The sequence below is a fragment of the Thunnus thynnus genome, chromosome 2, assembly GCF_963924715.1.
Source record: "Thunnus thynnus chromosome 2, fThuThy2.1, whole genome shotgun sequence".
In the NCBI taxonomy this organism is placed as follows: Eukaryota; Metazoa; Chordata; class Actinopteri; order Scombriformes; family Scombridae; genus Thunnus; species Thunnus thynnus.
Window position 1 is genome coordinate 36,090,884 of NC_089518.1, and position 15,518 is coordinate 36,106,401.

The 15,518-nt window shown below is 39.3% G+C and overlaps 1 protein-coding gene across 2 annotated transcripts in view; it reads right to left on the bottom strand.

Moving 5' to 3' along the window:
- The window catches only part of fras1 (Fraser extracellular matrix complex subunit 1), a 293,698-nt gene that overhangs the window by 60,378 nt on the left and 217,802 nt on the right, over window positions 1–15,518 (bottom strand). For both annotated transcript variants that reach the window (XM_067572464.1, XM_067572456.1), the window contains exons 30-34: window positions 15,217–15,395; window positions 7,464–7,580; window positions 6,633–6,747; window positions 3,996–4,133; window positions 579–611 (exon numbers count right to left, since the gene is read on the bottom strand). In XM_067572464.1, coding sequence (XP_067428565.1) covers window positions 579–611; window positions 3,996–4,133; window positions 6,633–6,747; window positions 7,464–7,580; window positions 15,217–15,395 — 582 coding nt within the window. The remainder of the gene's footprint in view (window positions 1–578; window positions 612–3,995; window positions 4,134–6,632; window positions 6,748–7,463; window positions 7,581–15,216; window positions 15,396–15,518) is intronic.

Sequence of the window (15,518 nt, forward strand, 5' to 3'; positions counted from 1 at the left end):
TGCAGGTTAAAGGTCAAAGAGCCAGAACAGAGAATCACAGGAGGATCTGAAACCCCCCAATCAAGCCGGATCAGCGATACAAGTAACGAAGAATGAAGCGACAGAGAGAAGGATGGGAAAGAAATCTAAGAGGAAAAGAGGAGAACTGAGGAGACTGACGATGGAGAGGAGGCTGAAGATAAGAGGAAACACATCCGAGGACAGGAAAGAGAAATATTGTGAAGATTAAAAGGAGGAGAAGGGGTTAAAGTAAAAGGGGAGAGACGAGAGGAAATCAAACATGGAGAGAAAGAGAAAAAGGGAGGGAGGAGAGGGAACGAAGGAACGGGAGAGGACAGAAGTGGTGGAGGAAGAGAGGATAGAGCTAAAGAGGAGGAGTATGTTAAGACTGAAGAGGAGACATCTAAGGTCAAGGAGAGAAGAGAAGAGATTGAGGATGGAGATGAGGAGAGGAGAGAGGAGGTAGAAGATGTGGGGAAGAGAAAAATACCAAAAAGAAGAGAAGAGGAGGACAAGAGCAATGATTTGTCTCCTCCTCCCTCTTTCACTCTGTAAATCGAGGGAGGTGAAGTATTTACCTGTGAAATAGACGCTCAGTGACTCCGGCAGACCTGAGGGGGATAAAACAGAAAACTGTTAGAGCTGTGAAGTCAAAAAAATGGGAAAAAAAACCCCAAAAAACCCCCAGTAGATCCAGGCAGACTTGAGAGGGTGTTGTAGTGAACATAAAAAGTGAACAGATCAAGCTATAATGCATAAACCTCGGGAGGCAATAAGGATGATTTACTGATGCAAAGCTTTCCACTGGAGCTCCACAAACCCAGATGAAGAGAAACTAAAGTCAGCTTTGATCTCGGATTATGGATTATCTCTTGAAAATGGCTAAAATTTTCCTTTGAAAAAAATGACTCATCTGCCCTCAGATTGTTTTTGAAAAACAGCAAAGACTCTTCTCCTCTTCATCATGAATGCTAAGTTTACTGTTGATAGTTTGGTGATGGTATATATATATCAAACTTTACCGACAGTTTATAGAGTGTTGATTAAGCTGAGTCAGTTTCAATGGATGAAATAATATCACTTGTATTATTATATATGTATTGATCTCAGAACTGATATACAGATGTATTGCATGTCTTACTTGCTGGTGTTACATTTGGTCTCCATATACAGTAGAGCAAGCAAGACTTTTCTCCTTTATTATCTAGAGAAACATGGCTGCCACACTAGTTTGGAGTGAATACTGATGCAGTATTGGAAACTCAGACAGTCTTCCAGGTAGCCTTTTTGAATGATGGATTCACTGATATAATATTAGACAGTACTCAATAAAGTTGGGGAACTTGTGAGAAACTAGTTCTGTGTCTCAAATCGCAGACTTCTGTACTGACACTTATTATTTTGAGTGCATAAGTGCGTTCACACTGAGAAAAAAAGTTGAGTGTGGAACTATGGACACTTCTCGCCCTCAATGGTCGCCATCTTGGCTACGTAGCGGAAGGGGAGGGACCTTTTTTTGTGTTTTTTTAGCACTAAGCACCACTAAACTGTTGTCGGATATAAGCCATCAGTATGTTTTTTGGGTTAATTTAGCAGTCTGTAATGATTTGGTAGCGCGAACGATAACGTGAATGCTAACGCTAGCTAATACTAACGCTAGCTAATGCTAACGCTAGCTAATGCTAATCTGCGATCGTCATTTCCAGTAAGTGCACAACGGCTGTGTTTGATTTGAGACAACGCTACCCTGTCAAAATTCGCGCACTACGCCAGTAATACATAGTGCACACAGTGTACTACATGAAAGTAACAGAAGTATGTGATTTGAGACACAGCTAACGTCTAGACTAGGTCCGTCTCATGAGCGCCTGATGGAAAAGATACGCTTCTGTTTTAATCAAAAATCAAAGCCCATAACAACTGGAAGTGTATTTTTACACTTAAAGTCTATTTAAAGTAAGTAGTAGTGTAACTACAGTGATTGTGCGCTGGGTTCTGAGTGTTTCCAAAGCACAGATGACCCACACTCAACACTGTGCCTGAACGCCTCCAGTGCAGACACACAAACGCAGCATTAGCCGCCGCCGTGGCTTTGCTAACGTGCTGCTCACGCTCACCTCCTGTGCAGACACTGCATAAGAAAACATGGTGAAAATCCATGCATGACTTTTAATCCCTATTATAAGTCAAGAATAAACTCCTCCGCTCCTACATTTTCAGTGATGCAACTCCAGTTTGTAACAGTTTGTCTCCAAACAAGTCGAGATTCACTTAAGTAATTTTTTTTTCAGACTTGACAAAGCTCCTCCAGACGTTGCACAACTGCTTTCAGAGGATGAGTAGCACTCTGTGTGACTAGTAAATTGACTTTGACATGTAAATTCAGCGGGCTGCCCTTTAAATAAAACACCAGAGTGAGTAGGTGTAGGTGACACATTCAATCATGAGAAATAGAGAACTTGCAGCAGCTTTATGAATAGTAAATGATACGCTGCGGCTAAGTTCACTGGTTTTATGTAGGGAAACTATTTTTATAGTAAACTAACATATTGGAGCTGTGAGCACTTCTTCAGTTTCCATAGAAAGTGCTCATATCTGTGTAAAGATCAATATGTGGCCTTTTCTTTCTGAAACAGATCCAAGAATAAACCTGGTTACTGCAGCCCTGTCACATTCATTATATCTGATTTTCAAAACATATAAATCTAAAGGCAATTTAATAGAACAAACTTAAACTTTTGATACTGACTCTGTAGCTCTGGAGCCAACAGTCATCCTGTTAAAACACTTCTGTTGTTTGATTTTAGGGAATAAGAAATCTTGGTGTCATATTTGACCAGGCTATGCATTTTGATCAGCACGTTAAATCATTGACCCCTATGTGTTTTTTCCATCTACAAAATAACGCTAAACTCAAGTCCATCATCCCGTTTGGACTATTGTAATTCCATCTTCACTTGTCTCAGCAAAGCATCTCTGAACCAGCTACAAACGGTCCAAGTGAGGCTGTTAACCAGGTCCAGCAGGATGACTCACATCTCTCCTATTTTAAGATCTTTGCACTGGTTGCTCATTCATTTTAGGATTCATTTTAAAGTTCTTGCTATTACATATAGAGCCCTACATGGACCTTATCCATTCCTACGTCACCAGTAGGTCACTTAGGTACCGGGCCGCACAGAAAGAATAAATAACTTACATTATTTACGTTTTATCTATTATCTAGGTCTGAACAATGTTTTATTTTGAAAAATGACTGGATGGATTAAAGTCTGAGATCGCCACAAAAGAACTGAAAACCCTGTTGCCATTACCCAACATCCTATCTGTGTGAAGCGGAGTTTACGGAGTAGACCGGACATAAGCGACACACTTCGAGTGTCATTGTCTCCCGTTACCCCTAGATGGGGACCGTCATTTTGCAGAGAAACAAGCTCAGGGCTCCCACTGATTCAGCATTATGTCGAGCTGCATTTTTCATGCTCTTTATATTTGTTTTTGTCTTATTTTGAAGGCATGTTTAAACGTTACCATGGCGACCAGAGAGTGTTAGGGGGCAGAGAAGGTGTTACTCATGTTATGTAGTTGGCATGGTGCTAATAAAGTTGCATACGTGTACAAAGTGGATTCAGGTTTATTATTATATTTTGAAAATACCACAGTTTTTACGCTGGTCGTATCATTTTAGTTTGTTGTATTTATCTGCCCCACCTATGTATGTTTTATTATACATAGGTATATGTATTTACTTATTACTACTACTACTTATTTTCAACTCTTATTCTTGTGAAGCACTTTGTGAATTTCATTTCTGTGTAAGATGCCATACTAAATAAACTTATTATTATTATTATTATTATTATTATTATTGTTACAATAATAACATGAGAAGAAGAAGCAACACTATCAGCTGATGACACAGCTCCTAATTACAGGAGCTGAAGGTTAGTGTGTGTGAGCATGTATACTTCATTGTGTGTGTGTGTGTTTCTCACCGATGAAGGAGTACTGGTAGAGCTCTTGGAGGTGCGATGGGGCCGCCGGAGGTCTGTATATGATCTTGCCGTTGTTGACGTCGGCCTGGGTGAAATGTTTCACCGCAGCGTACGGCCTGTCCCGATGCTCGATCGCCCCTGATGACAAACAGCAAAGGAAGAGATTTAGTTTAGAGAAGGGTAGGCGTTTATCCGCCTCCTACGCCGTCCATGATGGACTTTGATTCAGAAATATTTCTCAGGGGCAAAGCTAATCAGGAAGCAGAAATCAACTCAGGATGAGAGTTTTCTCCAGCTAGGTAACAGAACATAAGAGAGGAAGATTTATTCTGAAGCTTAATACTCTTATACTAACTAAAAAAATCAACCGAAAACATAATTATCTGCAGTAAATTAGCTAAAAAACTGAGATTCCCTTCAGGTTTAAACTCTCTACTTGCCTATTGCTATGAAGATAAGCCTGTTATCTTTCCAATATCATGAATGTCAGAGTCAAGAATGAATGAAAAGATGATTAGTGACGAGACAATTAGTCGATCAATTAGTCGATCAACAGAAAATGTATCTAAAACTGTTTTTATGATAAATCGTTCTGGCTTTTTTCTGTTTTATATCATCATAAACTGTTGTTCAGACACAAAAAGTATTTTGACATTAAATAAGACATTTGATGGGCACTTTTTACTTTTTGTCATACACTTTATAAACTAAACAATTAATGTATTAATCTAAAAACAATCAATAGATGAATTAATTTTAATAAGGTTATTTCTCTCACCAAAGCAGCAGAGTCTCTGGAAAAGGTTTGTATAATTAATCTTACTTTGTGAGTTTATCTTACAGAAATATAATACTTTTTGCTCATGAGATTACTTTCTAGTGAATGTTATACAGCAGAATAATATTTATATGTTAAAAAACAAACCTCCGGCGTCTCCAGTGACTGCAAAAAATGAGCAAAACTTTCCAAAAACACTCTCACGAGACGACGGAAACAAACAGCAGGAATGATTATAAAAGATGTAAAGAATTTAACCTACATGATTATTTGACTCGGAAGAGATTTAAATCTAATTATATATAAAATAAATAAATAAATAAAAAGGTTCATAACAAATGTTGCTGTTTAATCTGACTCTGTTTGCGTCCTCATTGGCTCCGTTAAAAAAATGATTTCTACACAAATTTATCAGCCCATTAGTTGATGAATATGACCCATTGTAAATCGTTTTTCCCTTTCATTAGACGGAGAGCTCAGAATGATAAACCGGTCTGTCAGATGGTCCGGTGTGTGAAATTAATGACTCCGGCTCTGAATGCCACATTAAATTCAGCGAAGAAGAAATCAACCGGTCATTCTTGTAAACTTTCAGAGTTCAAACCAGTAATCGAATCGTTTCAGAGGGTAGCGATGCTACTGAAGAAGACTCAGGTTGTTAGTTTTATACCGGCTATTAAAAGATCTGATGGAGGCCAAAATCCACCAAAATCCTGTATGAGGCTTCATCAGTCTGAGTTAGTCATAACAAGTGGACACATTTACAGTCTTTATAGCATCAAATTCCCTCTTTGTGTTTCCCTGTTGAGCTGCAGGTGGAAGTATAGCAACAAAAAGAGGAACTTTGGCACTAAAAGACTGTAACATTGAAAGATATCTACTAGATTTGACTCATTTGGAAGCTTCAGATAAACTTTTAAATACATTTTTTGCACAGAAGTTCATTATGAAGGGATCTTCTAATGATCAGTATGAACAGGAGGAATGATTACAGCAAGAAAAACACAATGTTCATTTGGGCTCCTTAATGTTGTTTTAAGGCAGACTTGAAAAACTGTGAACTTGTCCTTTAACATGAGGGAAATAACAGTAGAGCAACTGAATGAAAATCGTACATGTGTTTCTGTCAGAAATTTATGACCAAATTCTCACAATGTGACTAAGAGGAAACTAAGAAGTTTGTGTGACTTTGCTGCAGATTAATGACGAGCTGATGACGTGTCTCTGCTCTTATAAACTATTTTCTATTTCCATCGTAACGTTACGATTCACCAACATTCATCTCGCAACCTGACAGCCTCAAACTGATATCGTAGAGTCTGATACAAAATTTAGACTAAGATTTTACTACAGGCGTCTGCAAACTTACACTGCTGTTGTTGTCTGAAGACACCTTTACCTGGTCATTGAAGTGCATGTGAACGTGTTCGTCAAACCTCATTGACCCCGACTGTCATAGAGAAATCCTGCTGTTTTGATGCAGACGGGTTCTGATGTCGCAGCTCAACACATATAGTGACGATTTTACCATGTTGCAAGTTCCTGGGCCACTTAATCTGCAAAGTATCTGAGCTTTGACCCATGTTCCACTGAATTAAATCCTGAATTAAACTGTGAACTCGTCCTTTAACTTCTCTCGTTGTGTTTTAGTTCTGAGTCAAGAATCAAACAAAAGCTCACTGTAACAAATGATAAGGTTCCTGCCCTCTGACAGAACTTTTGTTTTAATCCTTTTAATCTTTTTCACATTATGAGGGGCGAGCTCAGTGTGTGTGTGTGTGTGTGTGTGTGTGTGTGTGTGTGTGTGTGTGTGTGTGTGTGTGTGTGTGTGTGTGTGTGTGTGCGCGCGTGTGTCTGACCTTGTCCTGGCGGTAGGGGTTTGGTGATGTTGTAGATAAGCTTCTCGCTGGGAGTCTCAGAGTCGACGAAGGACAGAGCCGAGGGTGTTATCTCTGTCACCCGATCCTCCAGGGCCTGCACAACACACACACACACACACACACACACATGCTGAGGTGAGAACAGAGATACATCCTCTGACTTTGATAAGACCTGTGTGATTATAACTGAGAGACTGAAGGATCCACAGACACGAACATAACAGAAAATCATCCACACAACAGGAGTCAGATTGTCTTCCAACAACTCCAGCGGTTATAAGATTCGCTTTCAATGTTCAAATAGCTGATTAAAACTGCAATTAGTCTGAACTGCAGCTAGTCTGAAATACCCTAAAATGTGTTAAGTCTAACTTGAACAAGCCAGATGGAGCACATCTGGATTTCCTGTCTACGAATATATAATTTAAATTTTAAAAAAAAGACATTTGCTGCAGGATCAAAAGCTTTTAACTGTAAAAGAACCATAAATACCATAAAAAATGTTTGTGACAACCTTTAAAACCAGTCAATGACCAGTCAAAGTGCAGATTTTGGAAGCTTGTGGGGTTAGATGGTGGGTTATACTGTATGAGGTTGATAAAGGAAGGACTGTTTTATGTATTATTGATCTTTTGGATCATTTCTGATTCATTTTCTTAAGAGAGAAAGAGAGAAAAACTGTACATTTTGGTCTATTTTGCCATCTTCCACAACTTCTCCATGACTGAAAAGCAGCATTACTACTGTATATAAAAGAAATCCTGCTCTCTATGAGGCCTGGTTAAGTTTTTTTTTTATGTCCCTCCTCACCGTGATCTGTAGCTCGCAGTCAGGGGCCAGTTGTGGGAATCCGGGGATCTGAGGTAAGACTCCTATGGTGAAGGTCTGGGCATCGCTCTGTATGAGCGGGGATGTCTCTGTGGAAACCTGCAGAGATATACAGACGTTCACAATTGTTATACAAGAAACTGGAAACCTGTATCTCCTCTAGTCACTCTATCTGCTATCTTCAAGTCTTAATCAACAGCACATTATTTCTGCAAATGTTTCTCGCTGCAAACTGTCTCGTGTACATTATACATTATTTCGGGGCTGACGACAGGCTCTCGAGAATCACCAGGAGATACAACAGATGTGATAAAAACAAACTACGGTCCAAAAGTGTGACAACAGAAAATGAACCTGGCGTCAAGCTGCACTGCGGGGACGAAACCACAGTGGCTGAGTGTGTTTCTTCTCATAAATCTCTGTCTATACCAGAGGAATATTAATACAGGACATGCCAATTTGAGTGAAATTCAGTGTAATGATCTCATTGCTCGGCTGACCATGTTTAAGTAGTAATCTTGTGATTAGCTTAAGGGCAGTTATTACTCTTATTGAAGCAACCTCACCACTGATTGCTTTTGAATGACTTTCTAAAATCCATAAAAATCAGTTTCAAATGTAAAGTACATGAAAGGAACGCGGGAGGAGCCTCTGAGTGCTTTGTTAAAAAAGATTTCTCATCGAGCCGACAGCAGTGGACGGTTGTTTTCTGAGTCAGGACAGAACGTACACCTCATGCTGATGTTCTGATCTTTCTGTGAAGTAAATTGAAAATAATGATACTTTCTCCATTTTTTCCCAAAGATTCAGACTCCTCTGCGGTTCTCAGAATTGTTGCTTCTTTGAAATTTCTCTAGTAACCTTCCTTGCAGCTATTGTTCATCTCCTTCTTCTTCTTCTTACAGCAGCTGTTGCTAAGAAATGTTTTTTTTTTCATGATATTCTGCAGTCAGTTAATGAGTTTCCAAACTTTAAATGTAACGCAAGTACTAATATTTTCACTAGTTCTAACTGCAAAGCGACAAATGTCCATCTGCCTTTGCTCCCAGTTACATATCTGCACTACTGAACTGGTATGTGCCCCCCTTGACCCTTAAGATCCGCAGATGGAGCCCTGTTGGTCATTCCCAGGTCACGGCTTGTGATAAAAGGTGGTTGGGCTTTTGCTGTCAGAGACTCCCAACTCTCTGGAACTCCTTACCCCCTGAACTCAACTTCTTTTAAAACTCGTCTTAAAGCCCCTGGAAAGGCAAATCCATGATTGGCTGATAATCATGTAATTTGGGATCTAACGTGCATATAGTGAACACCTAAAAAGTATGAGAACATAGCCTTTGACATAGTCTATGTAATTCTTTAGAAAGTTTCTCTCCCTTCTCTTGTTGCTGGGTTGCAGTTGGGCGAGGCTAAACTAGGGAATTTATTATGTAATAAATACCTGTCCAATCATATTTAAGAGAAAGATGATTGACGTGGCTATCCGGCCAAGCTGACTTCACAACACTTACTCTCATCTCCCTCATTAGAAAACAATGCAGCGCACTTTTCTTTGCTTTTAGCTAGAATGAGAATTCAAATTAGCGTGATATGGTTTGAAAGTTACTGTGTTAAGCTAACTAGCAGACTTGGGTACACCATCCAAATCTGTATTAATCACGGAGTGGATAAGTAGCTCAAAAGTGTAGCATAGCAATGCTAATGCTAACCGTTTCATGTAAGCGAATGAAAGATGCTAAAACACTTAGCTTCGTAGTCTGGAAGGTATAGTTCAATAAAAACAGATATGTGTGGTCTACTCTAGTCTGCTAGTTAGCTGATGAGTCAAGATAACCAGTAGACCACTGGTGTGGTTGACAATAAGCTCAAAAGTTTTGAATAGAAAAGCTAACGCTAACCGTTTCATGTAAGTGAATGGAAGATGCTAAAACGATTAGCATCATACTCCAGGAGGCATAAGTTAGTTAAATAAAAACACAGTTTCAAGTGGTCTAACCTAGTTTGTTAGTTAGTGGATTATTCAAGCTTTCACCCAGGTAGGGTCCATTTGATAGATTTGGTATTTTATTCCATATCAGTAAAACAAAATAAAAGTGGTACTTGAGCAGAAAGTGAGCTGTCAATCAAACGTGATCCGGACACGCCCACACAGACCCGAGAAATGGTTTGAGCAGCCAGATGAGCTGTTTTTGAGCTCAGTTTTCTAATAGTTATGAATGTTTATTTTCATTCAGATTTTTGTGGATGCTTAACGAGACACTCAACTTTGATATCATATATGCATTTTTTATGATTTCAAGCCACGTTTCCAGAGGCTTTAAAACTTTGTTTCTTTGTGAAAGCTTTTGGAAATGTTTGATATGTTTTAATTACTGTTTTTACACCTATTAATTGATGTTATTTTATCTTATTTTTTTATCATTATTTTACTCCTGTGCATTCTATTGTCCTATTATTATTATTATTGTGCATCTTCTATTGTTACTATGCACTTGTGCCTTTACCTCTTTATTCCTCTTTACTTATTTTATCTGCCTTGTTGGTTTTACTTTCCTTTGTAAAGCACTTTGTAACATTGTTAAGAAAAGTGCTATGTAAATAAAATTTATTATTATTATTATCTGTGATTCTCCTTGTCCTGCACTTGTCCAGCAGTATCCAGAAACTGATGCACATCTGGTTTGTTTGGACTAAACAGAAGAATAACTAGATAGTTTAACATGAGCCAACAAGTCTTTCAAACTACACATATGAGTCTTTCCTGGTCTGACAGCCCAATATTGTTTGTCGGTGCCTCGTAAAACTGCTATAAATAACAAAAGAATCTCATGGCCTTTACTATTAACACTATGTGGTAAAAGTTTGGCTTCAGGAGGTAAAGCGGGTCATCCACTAATTGAAAGATTGGCGGTTCAATTCCCGGCTCCACCATGTCAAAGTGTCCTTAGGGCAAGATACTGAACCCCCGAATTGCTCCTGAAGGCTTAAGATCAGTGTGTGAACAGTTAGTTTCCTCTGATGGGACCTTGCATGGTAGCCTCTGTATCCATTCAGCGTGTGAATGTGTGTGTGAATGGGTGAACTTGTAGTGTAAAAGCGCTTTGAGTGGTCAGAAGACTAGAAAGGTGCGATACAAGTACAGTCCATTTACCTCTCCGGTTGAGAGTTTTCAGTCTGTTGCACCTGAATCATCCAACAGTGATGTCACGGTGTACTGACACACTTTTACACATCACTGCAGCAAGATGAGAAGGTCCTCCAACAACAGGATTTTTTTTTAAGCTGGTGTTGCTTTGCTCTTTGAGATTAGAGAAAGATTGTGATCAAAAGAAATGCAGACAGTTGAGAGGAAACAGGAGGCAAACAGCTGTCCGACCCTCCATCCACCCCGACAGCACGGAGGTTTTGTGAGACTATAACAACATCACGCTAAGTATGTCTTTGTTCCTGACCAACAAGAGTCATAATTCACGCAGCTAGAGATCCATTACAGGTAAACATATTCATAGGTCAGCCACTATGATCAGTGGCTAAACACACAAAGAAAAGAGCGCCACCTACAGAACAAAAAATCTCATTTTGTCAACAGAAAAGTTTCGGAAAAACCTTCCTTTGTTCTTTCTTTTCTCAGTTCTTCATCTCCTACAGAGTCATCTCCAGGACTACAGTGAAGCTCTGACCTTTTTTTACCTTTATTATCTTATAATGTAGCTGATTATTTGAATTAAAATGTACTGAATTGCTGATATGAAACTACACTAAAATTTTGTCTCTGCTTCTTTCCACGACATTTCTTTAATTAAGTGTTTTCTTTAACTATCAAACTTGTGTTACCGGTGCTCTATTTCTCTTACTAAGACTCTCCATAATATGTCGCCTTAATTTGTTTTGTCCCCAGCAGAAGCAGCCTCGGTTGTTCGTTCTGAAAGCTTGATTTCGGTCACCGCTTAGTTATTCTGCTGCTGCTGCTTGTTCCTGTCACATCAGCGGCGTTCAGGGGGAAAGAAAGTTCAAGAACTTGTAGTCAGCTCTGTCAGTCAGAAGTAATAAAACAGCAGCGTGAAGCCCGGAGTCAACGACACCGATCACGAGTTAATGTGCTACAACGAGAGTCGGTGCTGAGTCGGCTGGATTTATCCAAGTTAGCCTGGCAGTAAAATATCGGTTGTTCAGTTGATGTCATGTTTGAAATCTGACAAATCTTATATTAAAACTGCATTAAACAAGACTTTAATGTAAAAAAACACGCTTTTATCAACCAAAAAAAGTCCCATCTTCACTCCTCAGTTAACCTCTGACATCACATATAGTCGCTTCTTCAAAATAAAATACAACCTCGCACTTAATCTGGAGCGAATGTAAGACAACGTGAGCCTGTTGTGTGTAGTTCACTGACATCAGGTCAAATGAGTTCTGAATGTAGCTGATTGCATTTTCAAACTGTTTCCTCTTGTTTCCATCTGGAGCCATCAAGGTTTGTTAATTCGCCCGTATTTCATTAGATTTCCTTTATAATGCATTAGATCCAAGGATTTGTACATTAAATACCTTATATCTAAAACCAGGATAGATACAGTGCATTTCTTAAAGCTACACTAATTCTTAATTTCATATTAAAATTAACTGAAATGACTAACTTTCAGTATATAATGGTTTCCTTGTAGTGATTAATCCATAGAGAATTAGCACCAACTCTGCAGCGCTACTGAGCTTTTTAGCCTCTTTTAGCTCATTTTTCAGCACATTTAGTCATATTCAGTCTCATCAAACCAGTTTCCATCACACAGCAACGTCAAGCAGCACATTATTCTCTCAGGAGTAGATGGCGACCAAAACACAGCTACAAGGAGAGTAAATATTGGATTTGGACTCCAAATCAATGATAATGTTGCCCTCTTGTCTGCCCTTTATGAAAATAGACAACTGTTTACTCAAACATGAGCAGCAACAACTGTAGATACTGTTTTTTACTTTATTATTTCAGGGGTACATGTCTGCCTGTTGTCCCTTTGTCCAAAAAAAAAAAATAAAATTAATGCAGCTTAAAAAGAGAATTATGATTTTGTATACTATAGGGGTTTGACACACTCCACAATTATGACAGTGACAAACCTCTTATGCAAACTCACAATATATATATATATATTACTTAAAATCTCATATATTACAAAGTAAATTAAGTAGTAAAAGCAAAGCCAATAGCAAGATTTAGGGAATCCTTCTGTGAAGGATGGACGAATTAGGAACAAATTATTCATGGAAGTTGATTCCATTCAGTCCTCATTGAAGCTCATTCAAGCTACTGAAGTGGATATAAAGTAACCAACAGGCTCTAACTGGCCTTAGGTGGTAAAACCAAGTGTAACTTTTAATTGTAAGCTGTAAACTGCACCTCAGTAAAACGACTCCGCACCTCCCAGAGCTACTTTACCGACTCAAACATGCTCATTTCTTGAAATTCAGGATATGTATAGGTTGTTATTTTTTTTGTTAAATTAAAATATTCCTTGAGCCACATGGCAGAAACAGGCTAAGTGTGAGGATATGAAGTTTAAATGGACCAATTTTCACTCCAGACAAAATAGCAGGGGCGCTAAATCACCCTCTGTCTCTGATTCCAACATGGTTTCTGATTTGCAAAATTACAAGTTGGTCGGTGAGAAGATGTATGTAGAGAACCGTGCGGCGTACTGTTCTGTTCTGTTCAGCCGCAGAACAAAGCGTCTCACACACACTTCAATAAGACCCCGGCAGAGGACAATAATACCACCCTGACAAACCATCAAGAGTAATCGCCACCTCTAACAAACAGCGCGAGCACTTCCAGCGGTTCAGTTCGTCACGAGTTTTTTTTCCTCGCCTCCGCTTTCCCGCTTTCCCGTCAAAATGACGTGACACTTGAGAATTCAATTTGAATCCGGCACTGTGTAATTGAAAAGCGTTTGCCCTGATAGATGCAGCCAAAATGTAAGGAGGGAGGAGGGGAGGAGGGGGGAGGAAGGGGTTGGACGGAGGAGAGAGATGATTAGATGGTGCTACAAGCTTTTTGGCTGCTTCTTTTGTTTTTCTAATGGAGTCGAGGTGAAGCAGAGACTGGCGTGAAAAATGCTCTAACGGCGGGATTCGGTTTTAGTGGGATTGTCTCAGATTTGCAGCCAATTTGCGAGTAATTTGGTATCATTAATGCTAATTAAGATAAGTCGCTCTGGATTGATTTTGAGTGCCTGTGAGTCACATAGGAAGTTTTGGTGCCAAGGTTTCAAATAAAGCAGAAGAAATCCACAGTGAGCAAACTTAAGGAAGAGTTGGGAGGGAAATATGAGATAATGAGAAAGAACGAAAAGCAGGGGGGGGACACATCCTGCCAAAATGTAGCCTCCATCGACACACAGAAAACTGTAAAGTGGATTAAAACAACTGCTGAGGGATAAGCAGACTGGAACTTTTCAAATAACAAAAAAAACAAAGGTTGCAATAAACAGAACAGCACTGGCTTTATAGATGTATTCCCACACAATTTCATAGTTATAAGAAAAAAAATAATAGCACAAACAAGTGCAGGCAGATAGAGGTGAAGGGGGAGAGAGACATAGATACATGAGAGGAAGAGGAGGGGTAAAGAAATAAATCAAGCCAGAGGGAGAGATGTTGGAAAAAGGGGAGGAGAGAGGTAAACACAAGGGGACATGGGAACATGAGTAAGAATGAATACTTCAAAGAATACTCCAGAGAGTGAACGAAGGGCACAAGAGAAAAAAAAAAAAAACACAACAACTCGAGTCTCTGTCACAGTTTCTTCCACTTGAATTTGGGGTGAGACGTTCTTATCGGCCTCTTGAGGTTTTCTCGTCTCGCAGTTTCTTTGTTTGTTTTTCTGAAAGTATGCAAACACTCCGCTTTACAATCAGCGTTTCTTTGTCTCTGAATCATCTTTGATGCTCAGTTGCTCATTGATTCTACTCTGTATTTCACAAACATCACTTCTGCACCTGTCAAACAAACACTGTGGATGAGACTGACTGTGTCTGTTCAGCCGCGGTGGCTACTGCTGATCATATGTCATATTATCTGCATTTGTGAGCTGCAAAATATACATAAATTCATGGGAAAATATGATGAAAGGATTATAAGTCTAATGTTTTGGCTCACCATCTCAAAAAAAACTCCCTAAAAGTGCAACAGAAAAGTAGAGTTCAACACACAATCAGTGCAGTTACATGTGCAAGATTTGTGTGAGGATTAGGGATGTGCAGATGGCCCAGTATTTGTATTTGTATCAGTATTTGTTTAGGCAGCAAAATTATTTGTATTTGTATTCGAATAAAAGTGGAAAGAGGTTTAAAAATCCTGTGTTTGTTTTTATTACGCTTTTAGTTTTAGAAAATTAAAGTGTTAGAATAAGTGTTCATAAAGTGTTCCCTTGGGAGCATTTCATTTGCATTTGTGTCTTTAGTTCAGCCAAATTAGGAAATGTGCGTCATGTAGCAGGTGGATGTGACTCCCCTTTATTGAGATCTGCTGATAGATGTAACAGTGGAGCAGAGGAGAGACACTGATAGTGATGTAACCGACCTGCGCGCTGGTATTTAACATGTTTTGTTTTTTTTCTTCCCGAAAACAAATAATTTTTAAAATATTTGTATGAAACAAATATTCGTAAAAAAAACCCCACTATTTGTGCTTTTACCGAATAATGTATTTGTATTCAGGCACACCACTAGTAAGGATCAACACTGACCTGGAACTGGAAGGAGTCGCTGTTAGACCCCGTGCCGAAGTGGCGGTACCAGACGGTGCCGTCATTGATGTCCTGCTGGGTGAAGGAAGTGGTGGGCGTGAAGCCTTGGTCGTCGGTTAACGAGGGACGCCAACCCTCCGCCGGGCCGTCAGCTGGCATGGACACCAGCACCACCTCACCTGGACAGAGAAGGCGGAGAGTTTCTCTCAGTTATTAGACATCACTGGATGGACATGTAATATGTTTTTAAAAGCAGAATTATGGACCTAACAGGGTTAGAGACAGAGATGCCGTGATTGGCA